Below are 16,892 nucleotides of genomic sequence, written 5' to 3' on the forward strand. Positions count from 1 at the left end.
GCCACCACGCCTGGGCTTCTTTTTCTTTTTTTTGACATGGAGTCCCAGTCTGTCGCCTAGGCTAAAGTGCAGTGGCACGATCTCACCTCATTTACAGTTGAGCTGAGATCTGAGCTCATTTACAATTCAAGCAATTCTCTTGCTTCAGCCTCCCTAGTAGCTGGGATTACAGGCGCCTGCCATCACACTCAGTTAATTTTTCTATTTTTAGTAGAGACGGGGTTTTACCATGTTGGCCAGGCTGGTCTCAAACTTATGACCTCAAGTGATCCACCCACCTCAGCCTCCCAAAGTGTTGGGATTACAGATGTGAGCCACCACTCCTGGGCCTCATTCTAAGGCCATGGGGAAGCCACCGAAGTTTTAGGTAGGGGAGTGACATGATTATGTTCGTGAGGTAAACAAAACACCAACTCCTGGATTGAGCATGGAGTTTAGGATGGACAAGGATGAATGTAGAGTCAATATGGGAGGATGGAGAAGTTCAGGACTTGGATGATGGTAACTGGGGCTTGATGATTGTGGAACTGGAAGAGTTGGAATGTTTGAGATGCCTGTAGAAGGTAAAATTGAGAGAATTCAGTGATTGATGCATTCTCTTTACCACATAAGCAAGGTCTGCAAACTGTGGCCAGTGGGCCAATCTGGTCTGATGCTGGCTTATATCAATAAAGTTTTATTGGAACACATTTATTCATGTGGCTATTTTTGCCCTATGACCATATGGCCCACAAATCCTAAGATGTTTATTAGCCCTTTCCAGAAAAAGTTTACCAACCCCTAATATGTAAAGTACTTAGTATTCATTATGCACTGTGTTCGTGACTGGATGTGGAGTTCTGAAAAAAGTGGATAGAGGTCTATACTTAAAAAGTTTCTGTGAGGCTGGGCATGGTGGCTCAGGAGTGTCATCCCAGCACTTTGGGAGGCCTAGGCAGGTAGATCACCTGAAGTCAGGAGTTCAAGACCAGTCTGGACAAAATGGTGAAACCCCATCTCTACTAAAAATATAGCTGGGCATGGTGATGCATGCCTGTAATCCCAGCTACTCGGAAGGCGAATCACTTGAACCCAGGGGGCAGAGGCTGCAGTGCACTGAGTGAGATCATGCCACTGTACTCCAGCCTAAGCAACAGAGTGGGACTCAAAAAAACAAACAACAAAAAAACCACAAGTTTACATCATAGTTGGTGGAGATAGAGACAAAAATCATTTAAGAAATAAATATCAGGCCAGACATAGTGGCTAACTGTAATCCTAGCATACTGGAAGGCCGAGGCAGGTAGATCACCTGAGATTGGGAGTTCGAGACCAGACTGGCCAACATGGCGAAACCTCGTCTCTACTAAAAATACAAAAGTTAGCTGGGCGTGGTGGCCAGATACTTGGGAGAATCGCTTGAACTGGGGAAGCGGAGGTTGCAGTGAGCCAAGATCGTTCCATTGCACTCCAGCCTGGGCAACAAGAGCAGAACTCTGTCTCAAAAAAAAGAAAAAAAAAAAAGAAATATCAAATTACATCTTCCTACGGGCAGTGGAAGAAAAGTGGAGGATCTTAGAGGTATTTTGAGGGAAGCTAGGAGGAAAAATGATCCTTTGATGACGTGGGAAGAGCCAGTAGAAGTCACCAGGGGCTGTTGTTTCAAAGGTGGTTCAAGGCCCAACATGTTGCTTATGGAGATAAATGTCCTGTAAGGGTTTTTAGTGTGGCCACTCTGCTGGAGATCCCCCAAAATGCTCTGCTTCTGTCCTCACCCTTTCTTTGACCTCAATATCTCTTCTGTTGCAGGGAGGACACCTACTGAGACCTCAAACCCTGGCTCCAGTGCCATGGTGAGGAAGCTGGGGGGCTCCGATGGCTGAAGGGGTGGATAAGTAGGGTAACTGTGTCCTCTGAGCCCTGTCTCCTCTTTTCCCACTTCCCTCCCCAACTGAGGAAGAAAGGGGCGGGGTGGCATGAGGCATATCCTCATCCCTGCCCTAGGGAACCTAGGGATGTCCTTCTGTGTGTGACCTCCAGAGGGTTACCAGCATGGAAGAAGAGTTCCACAGCAGACCCTGGGGCTCTGAGCAGAGCTCTCCAGAGTCAGTCTCCCTGGTGAGATCTGTTGAAAACACACGTGGCCATGTAAATATAAATTAATCTTGAATTAATTAAGATTCAATACATTTAGCTGGGCATGGTTGTGTGTGCCTGGAATCGCAGCTCCTTGGGAGGCTGAGGTGGGATGATAGCTTGAGCCCAGGAGATTGAGGCTGTATTGAGCTAGGATTGTGACCTTGTACTGCAGCCTGGGCTACAGAGTAAAACCCTGTCTCTAAAAAAAAAAAAAAAAAAAAAAAAGAAAATTAAAAAATTAAAGTGCTCAATTTCTCAGTTGCCCAGCTGTAGGGCTGAGGGCCCCACAGGGTTGTGGGGTGAGCCTTATGCTGTGCTGAGGTGCAGGATCTGAGAAATAAAGAGACAGGACATAGAAGTACAAGAAAAACACAGCTGGGCTCGGGGGGCCACGCCACCTGTAAGCAGAGTCAGGCGAGGCCCCGAATGTCCAGAAGCCTGAGTATTTATTGTGTATAGGTTAGGGGGCAGGGCAGTGAGTGAAATCATCTTTAAGGATAGTGATAGGGTGGTGAGCAATAAAACATGGGGTCCACCCCCATTAGGTCACCTAGGCCAGGAGGTGCACAATGCACAGCAAGGGGCCAGTTCCCATGAATGCAAGGGCCGTGTGCAGTAAGGGGTCCACCCCCATTAGGTCACCAAGGCTTGAAGGTGGGCCGTGCGCAGTGAAGAGGGTACAGTGTGCAGTACTTCTATCTATGGGCAAACTACTTCTAAGAAGATTTATAGGAGGATGCTTTAAGTCACATAGCAGTGACAGAGCTGTCAGGGTTACCGCTTCCAGTGGGTTCTATGGGAAGATGCTTTTCAAGCAGCACAGTAGCAAGAGCTGATAAAGTTGACAGTCACCAAGGTGGATTGCCAGTCTGAGGGCAGCCTTCCACAAGAACTGGAGCAAGGTCCTACCACTCCTGTATCAGGAAGAATGACTCTCACCCCAAGCCTGCCATGCAGCGGGTATCTTTACGATACTGAACGCTGCCTCCTGGGCCATGGATTCTTGAACTGTTTTCCCTTAAATCATCCTCTGCACTGTGTCTGCTCTAGACATTCCTCTGATTATAAGCTGCTTATTCCTTAATTCATGCTCTGTACTGTGTCCACTCTAGGCATTCCTCCGATTATGAACTAAGATATAATTATAGGTATATATGTAGGGAGATATTCTTTAGGCATTCATACTATTAACTATTATATGGTTATATATAGAGGATTATATAAAGGGATACTTCAAGCCCTATTTCTATAAACTAATATATGATCATGTAAAGGATTATATAAAAGGAAATAGCTGAGTAGTAACACTATAAATTGAGATATTCCTCAGGCCCTAACTGTGCCTGGGTTCTGCTTAGCTCTCATTCCTTGGTGCCTTTATGGGGGGTTACCCACACCCAGCCATATTTTTCAACATTTTACACGTGCTGGTAACCCCTTTCTGGAAAGCACAGGCATGGAATGTTCCCATCATCACAGAGTGCTGTCTGTTGGACAGTGCTGCTCTAAGGAATTCTGCAATTAAAAGGCCGTAAAGATTGTGGTGGCTCATGCCTGTAATCCCAGCACTTTGGGAAGCCAAGGAGGGCAGATCACTTGAGGCCAGGAGTTCAAGACGAGCCTGGCCAACATGGTGAAACCCTGTCTCTACTAAAAATACAAAAAATTAGCCGGTTGTGGCAGCAGGCACCTGCAGTCCCAGCTACCTGGGAGGCTGAGGCAGGAGAATTGCTTGAACCCAAGAAGCGAAGGTTGCAGTGAGCTGAGATCACACCACCGCACTCCAGCCTGGGTGACAGAGCAAGACTCTGTCTTAAAAAAAAAAGTTATCAGATGCAATAGAAGTCCTACTTTCACAGGTATAAAAGATTATTAAGGACGTAAGTCTTGGGGGATCCAGGAACTTCACAGAAATTAAGCAGTCAAGCCCAAATTTGTGATGTTGTGCCAATTTGTGATAAGGAGTTTAGGAAAAACTCTCTAAGCCAAGAAGGACAGGCCCTGCCATCACAGGTCAGTGGAGTTACAAAGAGAGACAAAACGTATACTTTAGGATTTGTCCAAGTGTTAAAAGAACATAAACATTTCAGCTTGGTGGCCCATGTGATCTGTGTCACAACTACTCAGTTCTGCCATTGTGGTCCATTGTGGCCTAAAAACAGCCACAGCCATAGGTACATTGTAAATAAATGGACGTGACTATCACCAAGAAAACATTATTTACAAAAAGAGGTGGTGGGCTGGATTTTCTGTACCTGCCATGTCTGAACAACCTCTCTTCCCCAGTGATAACCAGTTGCTCTGCTCAGTGGTGGGGGTAGTCTTTGCTCAGCCGGAATATGTGTGCTGTTTTAGGAATCAGTCACCTTTGGGGATGTGGCCGTGGAGTTCATCCAGGAGTGGATGTTGCTGGACAGTGTGCGGAGGAACCTGTGCAGATATGGGATGCTGGACAAGTGCAGGAGCCTGGCCTCCAGGGGTAAGGCTGGCTTCACGTGGCTCCTTCCTGTACGCAGGCACTAAGTGCTTCTTTATTGCCTGCCATGTGAACAAGATGGTTGTGGCTTAGGCTTTGTCACAGGATGACAAAGCTTCATCCATTGCACTCACTTCTTTTTCTCCCTCTGCTCCAAGGGGCTGAGGCTCTCTCACCTCGGAAGCCTGGGGCCAAGTTCAAGGAGACCCAAACAGGGCCTTTCTCAGCCACTTGGAGCAGAGGGGAGGGTGTTTGTGGGTTGGGTCCCGAGTTTGTTAGCTGTTGGGCAAGATCCCTCTGCTCCCCATCACACTTGCTCAGTCTAGGGAATCTAAAGCCCACGTTGAAGCTGAAGGAGAGTTGGAGTTGAATAACAAGAGTTTGTTTTCCCCTGTAAATTCTTCCTCCCTCAGCACCTGTGTCTTTCTTCATGTGCAGAAACTCCACTCTTGTCACCTAGGCTGGAGTACAATGATGCGATCTCGGCTCACTGCAACCTCTGGCTCCTGGGTTTAAGTGATTCTCCTGCCTCAGCCTCCGGAGTAGTTGGGATTACAGGCATGTGCCAGCACGCCTGGCTAATTTTGTATTTTTAGTAGAGACGGGGTTTCTCCATGTTGGCCAGGCTGGTCTCAAACTCCTGACCTCAGGTGATCCATCTGCCTTGACCTCTCAAAGTGCTGGGATTACAGGTGTGAGCCACGGCACCTGGCCTTGGAGTGAGGTTTCTCAAGTTCCGTTAGCTTCTCTTCTGTTTTCACTTTCTAGCCCTCCTCTCCTGCTTTCCTTTGGTCTCAGAAAAAGATTTGTTCTAGTTCCTCTTAAAAAAAAAATTAGAGGGCTGGGCCTGGTGGCTCATGCATGTAATCCCAGCACTTTGGGAGGCTGAGGCTGTCAGATCACCTGTCGGGAGTTTGAGACCAGTCTGGCCGACATGGTTAAATCCTGTCTCTACTAAAAATACAAAAGTTAGCCAGGCATGGTAGGGTGCACCTGTAATCCCAGCTACTTGGGGGGCTAAAGCATGAGAATTGCTTGAACCTGGGAGGTGGAGATTGCAGTGAGCCAAGATTGCACTATTGCAGTCCATCCTGAGGGACAGAGAATTTGCCTCCAGAAAAAAACAAAGCAACAACCAAAAAATTAGAGCTATAAGTCACACATCATGAAATTCACCCCTTTAAAGTGTGCAGTTCAGTGGTTCACAACCGTGTGTAACCATCACCACTACCTAATTCCAGAACATTTTAATCACCTCAAATAGAACCCCTGTCCCCATGAGTAGCTACTCTCATTCCTCCCTTCCTCAGCCCCTATCAGCCTCTCATCTGCTTTCTGTCTTTATGGTTTGTCCTATATAGACATTTGTGTAGTGGAAATCATATCATAAGTAGCCTTTGGTATAATTGTTTTGTGTTGCAAGTAAGTTACAGACTGGGTAATTGATAAACAATGGAAGTTTATTTGACTCCTGGTTCTGGGGACTGGGAAGTCTAAGGTTGAGGGGCTGTGTCTGGTTAGGGCCTTCTTGCCGTGTCGTAACATGGTGGAAGACATCACGTTGCAAGAGAACAAGAGAGGGTCAGGCTTGTTTTTACAGTAAGGCCACTCTTGAGATAACTCACCTCCTTCTGAAGTAACCACATGAATCCATCCATGAGGGTGGATCCCTCATGACCTCATCACTTTTTTTTTTTTTTGAGATGGAGTCTCACATTGCCCCTAGACTGGAGTACAAGGGTGTGATCTAAGCTCACTGCAGTCTCTGCCTCCTAGGTTCAAGTGATTCTCCAGCCTCACCCTTCTGAGTAGCTGGGACTACAGGTACACACCACCACGCCCCACTCATTCTTTTGTATTTTAGTAGAGAGGGGGTTTTACCATGTTGGCCAAGATGGTCTCGGTCTCCTGGCCTTTTAATCTGTCTGCCTCGGTGACCTCATCACCTTTTAAAGGTCCCAGCTCTCAATACTCTTGTATGGGGAATTGCTTCCAATCCGTGAACTTTGGAGGATGCACTTAAACTATCTGTCTTTCACTTAGCATCATGCTTTCCAGATCCATCCATGTTGTAGCATGAATCAGAACTTCATTCCTTCTTAAGGCTGAATGATACATATTGGATGGATAAGCTACATTTTGATTATTCATTCAGTTTATAGTCGGATTGTTTCTACTTTTTAGCTATTATGAATAATGTTGCTGGGGACATTTGTGCACAATAATCCTTTTTGTTTTTTGGAGATAGGGTCTTGTCCTGTCGCCCAGGCTGGAGTGCAGTGGTGCGATCATAGCTCACTGAAGCCTCAGCCTCTTGGGCTCAAGTGATCCTCCCACCTCAGCCTCTTGAGTAGCTGGGACCACAGGTGCATGCCATCATGTCTGGCTCATTTTTAATTATTTTTATAGAGACCGTTCTTCTTGTGTTTCCCAGGCTGGTCTTGAACTCCTGGTCTCAGGTGATCCTCCCACCTTGGCCTCCCAGAGTGGTAGGATTACAGGCATGCACCACTGTGCCTGGCCTTGTGTACAAGATTTATGTAGACATGTTTTAAATTCTCTTAGGTGTACACTGAAGAGTGGAATTGCTGAGTCTTATGGTAACACTATGCTTAACTTCTTGAGGAATTATACCACTTTCCAAAACAGGTGCACCATTTTATGTTTCCACCAGTGGCAATGAGGGTTCTGATTCTCTACTTTCTCACCCATACTGTCATCCACTTCTTCTTTAAATGTAGCCTTTCTTTAAATGCAACCTTTAAGTGTAATCTTTTAAAAATATAACCTTTCTTTAACTATAATCTCTTCTTTAAATGTAACCTTTCTTTGTATGTTCTTCGTGTAGTTCTTTCTTACTCTTTTTTCTAATAACATCTGTTTTCTGAAAATAAAATCGGTTCTTATAGAATTCTTAGCTAGGAAATTACCTCTCATTTCCCCCTCAGTCTACCCATAGCCCCATACACAGATGCTGTCTTCCCTTTCAGGATCTTCCCAAGTCTAGGGTCAATATTAAAAGGAAAAGCCGGACTGGGAGAGGTGGCTCACACCTGCAGTCTTACCACTTTGGGAGGCAAGGTGGGTGGATCACCTCAGGTCACGAGTTCAAGACCAGCCTGGCTAACATGGTGAAACCTGTTTCTGTTAAAAATACAAAAATTAGCTGGGCGTGGTGGTATGCACCTGTAATCCCAGCTACTCGGGAGGCTGAGGCACAAGAATTGATTGAACTTGGGAGGTGGAGGTTGCAGTCAGCGAAGATCTCACCACTGCATCCCAGCATGGGTGACAGAGTGAGACCCTGTCTCAAAAGTAAAATGAAAGGAAAATACCTGTGTGTACACACATACCTGAATATATATTTTCAGTTTTATGCCGCTGTTTCTTTTTGAAAAGAATTCACTTAGGATTGGAAATCTCAGCTTGGAGATATATGTATTCAATATTAAAACTTGAATATTTACATTCAGTACTAAAAGAAAAAGCCTATGTGTATATAGTGTGGATACATATTCACATGTGTGAATGTGTATTTTCAATTTAATGTCACTATTTCTTTCTGATATCTCATTTTTCCCTTTATTCATTTCAGCCTGGGAATCTCAACTTAAACCCAAAGAGTTGCCTTCTATGCGGGATATTTTGGAAGAAGCATCCTCCAGGGACATGCAAATGGTAAGATGTCCAGGGTTTTCCCTGGCTCCTAGCACAGGAGAAGTTGCGGGACACGTGAGGTGGAAATACAGGACCAGTGCCAGGGAGATATTAGCAGCATGGCTGTCTCTGGGAAAGGAGACAGTGTCTGAGGGGAGTGCCTGTGACTTCAAGATTTTTCTTTTCTTTTTTTTTGAGACAGTCTTGCTGTGTCACCCAGGTCAGAGTGCAGTGGCATGATCACGGCTTATTGTAGCCTCTGCCCCCTGGGTTCAAGTGATTCTCGTGCTTCAGCCTCTTGAGTACCTGGGACTGCAGATGTGCACCACCAGGCCTCACTAATTTTTGTATTTTTTGGTAGAGACAGGTTTTCACTGTGTTGGCCAGGCTGGTCTCAAACTCCTGGCCTTAAATGATCCACCTGCCTCTAGAACCCTTTTTCCCTGGGTTTCCTGAAGGAAACATTTTAGTAAATGTGAGTCAGACATTGAGTGTGTGAAATATGACTTCCTCTTCAGCAACTGTCAGAAAATCACCTCCTGCTAGAGAAGCCCCATTTTGAATAAGACGGAGTCCTGTAGGAGAGCTGGCAACACACTCAACTGGAAGAACTCCAGCTGTCTAAACAAGGCCTGGCTTGAAAATGCTGAGACTGTGTTCCTGGTGGGGAGGACCCCTGGGCACTGGCACAGATATTGGCGAGCTTTCCACCATCACTCACCTCTTTTTTTGTTTTGTAAAAGACAGGGTCTCTGTCTGCCACACAGGCTGGAGTGCAGTGTCATGTTCATGGCTCACTGCAGCCTCAAACTCCTGGGCTCAAGTGATCCTCCTTCTCCAGCCTCCCAAGTCGCTTGGACCACAGGCCTGAGCCACTAGAGTTACCATGCTCAGATACTTTTTTCTCTCTTCCTTCCTTCCTCTCTCTCTTTCTTTCTTTCTCTCTCTGTTTTTTTCCTCTCCTCCCCTCCCCTCCCCTCCCCTCCCCTCCCCTCTCCTCCCCTCTTTTCTTTTCTTTCTCCCTTTCTTTTCCTTTTGTCTTTCTGACATTGGGGTCTTGCTATGTTGCTCAGGATGATCTGGAACTTCTGGCCTCATGTGATCCTCTCACCTCAGTCTCCCAAGTAGCTGGGACCACAGGTGTGAGCCAGTGGGCCCAGCCATCATTCACCTTTTGTCAGGAGCAAGCTTCACCTGGAGAAAAGGCACCTGATGAGTTGAAAGGAGGTAGGAACAGTTTCTGGAGGATCTGGAGAGGTGGGGAGAATGAGCCATGAGGGCCAGGTGCCCTCTTCGTTTCTGTGGGCTCTCTCCTTTCAGCACAGGGCTCCAGCACCTTCCACAGAACTCCACAACCAGCCCAGCAAGCCCCTTGTAATGGGTGCTGAGTGGCAGGCATGGGGCTTTTGTTACATCAGAGCCCCAGGAAATAGGCAGTCACAGACTATTCTGAGTGGGCAGAGGGGGTCCACCTATGGAACATGTAGGGAAGCTGAGCAAGTTCATCCCTGAAGACATCCAGCCCTTGAGTAATAGAGGTGGGTTTGGAGCGAGGAGTTGACAGACCTAACCGCAGGGACCACAGTCTCAGCTGCCAGGTTCTACTGCCTGATGATCATACAACCTGCCGCTGGGTTGATGGTGCTGACCCTTCAGACCCTTCAGGTAGTCCTTCCAGGCCATGCCAGGCACCACTGAGCCTTACCACAATCATTGAGGCCCTGTACAGTGGCTCTGAGGCCTCCCTGTCACATAGGGAAAAGTGCTGATGGCCAGGGACAGATTGAGTCCCCATGGCCTCCCTCTCTTTGATCAGCTGGTCCAGCAGAGGGACCAGTGAAGAGAGGGTAGGAAACTGCTCTCAGAAGAGCCCCCAGGAAGTCAGGTGCAGGGGCTCACCCCTGGAATCCCAGCAACTCAAGAGGCCGAGGTGGGAGGACCATGGGAGCCCAGGAGTTTGAAACCAGCCTGGGCAACCTAGCAAGAAGCCGCCTCTACAGAACATACAAAAATTAACTATAGCCAGGTGTGGTGGTGTGCACCTATAGTCCCAGCTACTTGGGAGGCTGAGATGAGAAAATTCCTTGAGCCCAGGAATGCAAGGCTGCAGTGAGCCTTGTGTTCACACCACTGCTCTCTGGCCTTGGTGATAGAGTGGGATTGTAGCTCAAAAAAAGAAAAATAAATGAAAAAACCCCAAGGGAGGCTGAGGAACAGCCTCTCCAGGCTCAGCCCTTCTTCTGTCCCAGGGCCACCCCACAGCTGCCTCTTCTGCAGATGCTCATCTCTTTGAGGTTGCAGTGTTGCTGCTTTCATCCTCTGCTGTGTCCCCAAAGCCTGCACTAGCACTGCCCATGTCTTAGTCTGTTTCACCCTGCTAATAAAGAGATAGCCAAGACTGGGTCATCTCTAAAGGATGGGGGTTTAATTGGCTCACAGTTCAGCATGACTGGGGAAGCCTCGGGAAACTAACAACATGGCGGCAGGGATGCAAACACGTCTCACATGGTGGCAGCAAGGAGAATTATAAACAAAAGGGGGAAAAGCCCTTATAAAATCATCAGATCTCGTGAGAACTCACTCACTATCATGAGAACAGCAGCCTGGGGGAAACTGCCCCATGATTCAGTTACCTCCCACTGGTCCCTCCCACAACATGTGGGGATTATGGGAACTAGGATTCAAGATGAGATTTGGGTGGGGACACAGCCAAACCATATCAGCCTAGTATGTATTTGTTGGACAAATAGGCGGAACACCTAAAAACAGTTTCTTAAGTAGAATGATCTGTGTCAAAATCATTCTGATGCTGACACTTGTCTCAAAACATACCTATGGGATTTTGATTTATGACACAGAGAGGCCAACGTCATTGGAAAATTTTTATTACTTGTATTTCTCGGGAGGCCAGGGCACACCACACCACACAGGGCCACACAAGGAAGCACAGGGTCAGCCTGGAGGCAGAAAGGGGATAGCCTAGGCCAGAGCTTTTCTTGGGGTTTCCACAGGAAAGGTGAGGCTGGGCAGGGTAAACTGTGAGTTTGAATAATTCCAGTGGACCTTGGGGGATAGGTGCTGTCCCTAGCTGATTGAGGGCAGGGGAAATATTGGCTGGGTGAGAGTGAGGTAAGGAGCTGGTACAGCCTGTGGGCTCTGGGTCCCAGGGGAGGTAGAGGCAAAGTTGGCAGGCAGCTTGGCCCTGTGACTGATGGATGCCCTGTGGACAAGGACAGCATTCCTCTTCAGGACCAAGATCTCTCAACCTTTCTTTTTTGTGTTTTTGGGTGACTTAAACAGCAGAAATTAATTTTCTCACCCTTCTGGAGGCTGGAAGCCCAAGATCAAGGTGTCGGCAGGGTTGGGTTCTCCTGAGGCTTCTCTCTTTGGCTGGCAGGTGGCCATCCTCCTGCTGCCTCTTCACATGGCCACCCCTCTGTACCACACCTTCATGTCTCATAGCGTCTCCAGGGGCTCTGTCCTAACCTCAGGTCTGTCTCTGTATCTGCAGTGTGTTCAATCCTCCAGACCCTTGGTGGCAGCTGGTGCCTGCAGTAGGCTGGGGATAGTTACTAGGTCTGAGATCACCAGATGCCAGACCTGTGTACCTTGGCTTTTTTTTTTTAGGCACAGTCTTGCTCTGTTGCCTGGGCTGGAGTGCTGTGGTGTGATCTTAGTTCACTGCAACTTCTGCCTCCCAGGTTCAAGTGATTCTTGTGCTTCAGCCTCCCGAGCAACTGGGACTATAGGCATATACCATCACACTTGGCTGACATTTGCAATTTTAGTAGAGATGGGTGTATTAGTCTGATTTCATGTTGCTGATAAAGACATACCTGAGACTGGGCAATTTACAAAAGAGAGAGAGGTTTAATTGGACTTACAGTTCCATGTGGCCAGGGTAGCCTCACAATCATGGTGGAAGGCAAGGAGGAGTCAGTTACATCTTACACGGGTGGTAACAGGCAAAGAGACCTAATGCAGGAAAACTCTCCCCATCCCCATAATAACCTTTGGATCTCGTGAGACTTATTCATTATCACAAGAACAATCATGGGAAAGACCTGCCCCCATGATTCAGTTACCTCCCACTGGGTCCCTCCCACAACATGTGGGACTTCAAGATGAGATTTTGTTGGGGACACAGCCAAACCATATCAATGGGGTTTTTCTGTGTTGGCCAAGGTGGTTTGGAACTCCTGGCCTCAAGCATTTCTCCCACCTCAGCCTCCCAAAGTGCTGGGATTACAGGCATGAACCACTGCACCTGGCCTCATTTTTCTTTACTTCTGGAAGCCCTAAGCCCCAAACCAAAGGTCTCTCAGGCCTAGAACAGCTATGGTACCACCTCTGTCCTGCTCAGCACCCTCCTGTCTTTTCCCAGGGGCCAGGGCTGTTCCTGAGGATGCAGCTGGTGCCGTCCATGGAAGAGAGGGAGACACCATCGACTCAAGAGGACTGGCCAGCTCTCCAGGAGCCACCTTGGTTTCCAGGATGCATGGTAAGCCCAGGAGAATTCAACTGTGATGGCACCAGGTGCAGTCAGGAAAGCCTGGGGTGTGGGGTGTCTATAAATTGGAGGAGGGGAGGGAGAGGTGGTAGGTGTCTGGGCCCACATTTGGGACTTGAAAATCTGTAAGAGACCCAGGCTCTGGGCTTGGGGTGTTAGAGTCTGTTTCTGTGTTGAATGTACTTGTCCCCAGGGAGATGGCGGGCTCCAGGGTAGGTCCTGGGGTAGGGTCTGGCTGCTGGACTGTGAGCCCTGCCTTTCCTGGTCCAGCCTTTTTCTTTCATGTCCTTCTACCCCAGCTCTACTGCTTCTGTGACCTTGAAACTGACAGGAACTGGCAAGTCCTATGACATGAGGGCTGGGCAAGGGAGCACCCAGGCTGAGGGAAGTGAGGACCTCTTGGCTCAGGGCCCTGTGTGTCCTCACCAAGGCAGAGAGAGAATGGGAGAGGGATGCTGTAAGGCACTGGTCCCCAACCCCAGGCTGTGGACCAGTACCAGCCCCTCGCCTGTTAGGACCCAGGCTGCAGAGCAGGAGGCGAGCGGCAGGTGAGCATCTGTGTCTGAGCTCCGCCCCCTGTCAGATCAGCAGCAGCACCGAACCCTGTTGTGAACTGCGCACGTGAGGGATTAGGCTGCATGCTCCGTATAAGAATCTAACTAATGCCTGATGATCTGAGGTGGAACAGTTTCATGCCAAAACCAACCCCCTACCCTGGTTTGTGGAAAAATTGTCTTCCATGAAACTGGTCCCTGGTGCCAAAAAGGTTGGGGACTGCTGCTGTAAGGCACATCCTGAGTCCTGCCCTAGGAGAAAAGGCCTCTTCCCACTTGCCCCTGCCCTAGTCCCTTGCCTGAGGGACCTGCTGCGTGTACCTCCCACCTCCCATTAGTCCCTTGCCTGAGGGACCTGCTGCGTGTACCTCCCACCTCCCATCCGCCACCAAGTCCTGCTAGCATTATCTCCAAAATGTAAACCACCTCTAGCTGCCCCTCCCATCCCTGCTGCTGCCACCCTGCCCAGAGCCACTATTAGTTCTCCTGGACTCCAGGTTTGCTCCTGACAGGCACCTGGGCCCCACCCTGGACACAGAGGACAGAGGGGTCCCTTAGAACTGCAGGTCAGGTCAGGCACCTTTCCTGAGTGAGCAGCTGCCAGCAGAGAAGAGTACAAATCCTACTCCAAGGATTGATATTCCTCCCAGAGAAATTCACTGCCTGTCCCTCATCACACGGGTCCACTGCCAAGCTCCATTTCCCCTCTATCCCTCAAACTCCTGGTCATCCACTCCCCACTTTTTCCCAGCTTTTCCCTGACTTCTGGAGGCTCCTTGGAGTGTGCCATCTCCCCTAGCCTCTCTCCAGGCCATTTTGGATCACAGTGGTTAGCTGTACTTAAGGATTGGGTAAAACCCAACAAGGTGAATGGGCCTATCTCTTCTTTTATTAATATGTTCCCCAAAGCAGGATCAATCGTGCAGATTGATGTGGGGTGAGCAGGTGTGAGTGGACCCCCTCAGTCTCATGTCTCTAATCTGTGACCTCTGTTACTCCGTCCAGGGACCGAAGGCCGCTGTGCAGATTCAAAGGACGGTGATGCCAGTGCCCACGTTGGGCCACCCTGACCCGTGGGTGGCTGGGAATTCTGGTGAGTGAGTGCCATGTGGAACACATGGCCAGAGGGCCCTGCCGTCCTTGGGTTCTGTTCAGGAACTTGTAGCCCATCCTGTCTGCATTTTGTCTGACTGCAGGCACTGCTGTGACACCATAGGGAGAGGATACAGAAAGCCTCTCTTCTTATTTGTGTGTTTAAGGGGGAGGACACTTCCAGTGACAGATCTTTCTGTTGAGAAAGAGAGGGCTCACCCATCCGCAGCAAAGGCCAGATGTCTCTTTGGGCAACAGAAAATTATCGACGACACGATAATGTCGATTTTGAAAATTATGATTGAATCTACTAGAAATGGCCTGTGTTTGAACTGTGCTTTTAGAAATGAGGACCAGGCTGGTTGCAGTGGCTCATACCTTTAATCCCAGTGCTTTGCAAAGCCTGGGCAGGAGGATTGCTTGAGGCCTGGAGTTTGAGACCAGCCTGGGTAACTTAGTAAGACCCCTAGTTCTACTAAATAAATAAATAAATAAATAAGCAAGCCGCGGGTGGTACCTCTCAAGTCCCAGCTACTTGAGCGGCTGAAGCAGGAGGATCGCTGGAGTCCAGGAGGGCCAGGCTGATGTGAACTACAATTGCTTTATTGCGCTTTCCAGCTTGGGTGACAGAGTGAGTCCCTGTCTCTAAAAAAAAGAGGTTCAAAGCCACTTCTCTTGAGAAGTGGGGAAGAAATTAATTCTAGAAGACAAATAACATTTTAGCTTTAATGATAAAGGATTTGTTTTTTTCCAGTTTGCCTTTTAGTAAGAATAATAAACTTTGTTTCTTAAAAATGCCATCCACTCTTGTGTTTGGAATCTGTGTTATCTTCTTGACAGGAAACAATTCTTAGATCTAGGTCATGTGTTGCTCTTCAGTATATTTTTGATAAGCCTTCTGGGCTCCTTCTGGGCTGGGCTCTATTTTGTTATTTCCTTTTTTTTGTTTTTGAGATGGATCTTGGTCCGTCGCCCGGACTGGAGTGCAGAGGTGTGATCTTGGCTCACTGCAACCTCTGTTTCCCGGGTTCAAGCCATTCTCCTGCCTCAGCCTCCCAAGTAGCTGGGATTACAGGTGTGCACTACCATGCCTGGCTAATTTTTGTATTTTTAGTAGAGACAGGGTTTCACCACGTTGGCCAGGCTGGTCTCGAACTCTTGACCTCAGGTGATCTGCCCACCTTGGCCTCCCAAAGTGCTGGGACCACAGGCGTGAGCCACTGCGCCTGGCCTATTTTGTTACTTCTTGAAGCAGGTGTGACTGTTGTCCGGTAGTGAGATGGTGACGAGGAAACAGTCACAAAGAAAACCCTGACCCTTCCTCTGTGGAACTCACAGTCTGGCTTGGGGGTCAGGGTTTGAAATGAAGAACAGAGTCCAATGGAAGTGTGTTATACAAGGACTTCATCTCAGGGGATTGGGGAGAGTTCTGGGAAAGGATAGATATTTAAGCTTAGGCCAGGGTTTCTCAGCTGCAAAACTGCTGAGACTGGGGCCCATTCACTGTCAGTCATGGGGCATCCTATGCATTGTGGGATGTTGAGTCGCATCCCTGGTCTCAACTCACTAGATGCTAGGAGCACTTTTCCTCTATGTGTTTGCTAGGGTTGCCATATCAAAGTTCCACCAGCTGGGTGGATTAAACAGCAGAAATGCATTTTCTCACAGTTCTGGAGGCCAGAAGCTCGAGATCAAGGTGTTGACATGGTTGGTTCCTTTTGATGCCCCTCTTTGGCATGTGGATGGCCATCTTCTCTCTCTATCTTCACAGCATCTCCCCTCTGTACATGCCTGTGTCTAGATGTCTTCTTCTTGTGATAGGGTTTGTATTTGTGTCCCCGCCTAAATCTCATGTTAACTGGTAATCTCCAGTGTTGGAGGAGGGGCCTGGTGGGAGGTGACTGGATCTCGGTGGTGGATTTCTCCCTTGCTGTTCTCGTGATGGTGAGTAAGGTCTCATGAGATCTGGTTGTTTGAAAGTGTGTAGCACCTCCCCCTTCACTCTCTTGCTCCTTCCCCAGCCATGTAGCACATGTCTGTGTCCCCTTTGCCTTCTGCCATGATTGTAAGTTTCCTGAGGCCTCCCCAGCCATGCTTCCTGCACAGCCTGTGGAACCATGAGCCAATTAATCCTCTTTTCTTTATTCATTTCCCAGTCTCAGGTAGTTCTTTATAGCAGTTCAAGAATGGACTAACAATACATATCCTAAGTACACCCATCATACTGGACTAGGGCCCACCCTACAACATCATTTTAATTTAATTACCTCTAAAGACTCTATGTTCAAATATGGTTACCAGGGGCAAGATAAGATACCAGGGATTAAGGCTTCAACATATGAATTTTTGGGGTAATACAATTCGGCTTGTAACAGCCACATATCCCCTAGTCTTGAAAAGCTAAAATGTCTCCAGATGTTACAGACCGAATTGTGCTCCCTTTCCCCAAAGTTCATGTTGAAGCCCAAATGTCTCCCCCAGAGGT

At 48.2% G+C, this 16,892-nt stretch overlaps 1 protein-coding gene across 12 annotated transcripts in view; it reads left to right on the top strand.

The window, feature by feature from the left end:
- ZNF333 (zinc finger protein 333) overlaps positions 1–16,892 on the top strand; it is a 31,588-nt gene that overhangs the window by 2,934 nt on the left and 11,762 nt on the right. For 6 of the 12 annotated variants that reach the window (XM_054250505.2, XM_078360826.1, XM_008987419.5 and 3 more), the window contains 5 exons: positions 1,789–1,832; positions 4,474–4,597; positions 8,190–8,272; positions 12,636–12,752; positions 14,321–14,408. In XM_054250505.2, the coding sequence (XP_054106480.1) occupies positions 1,830–1,832; positions 4,474–4,597; positions 8,190–8,272; positions 12,636–12,752; positions 14,321–14,408 (415 nt within the window). In that variant the 5' untranslated portion in view covers positions 1,789–1,829. Of the gene's footprint in view, positions 1–1,788; positions 1,833–4,473; positions 4,598–8,189; positions 8,273–9,324; positions 9,479–9,710; positions 9,790–12,635; positions 12,753–14,320; positions 14,409–16,892 lie in introns of those variants that run through there. The other 6 variants (XM_008987423.5, XM_078360827.1, XM_035284280.3 and 3 more) reach the window with 4 other exon arrangements.

Source organism: Callithrix jacchus, chromosome 22 (assembly GCF_049354715.1).
Source record: "Callithrix jacchus isolate 240 chromosome 22, calJac240_pri, whole genome shotgun sequence".
Classification (NCBI taxonomy): domain Eukaryota; kingdom Metazoa; phylum Chordata; class Mammalia; order Primates; family Cebidae; genus Callithrix; species Callithrix jacchus.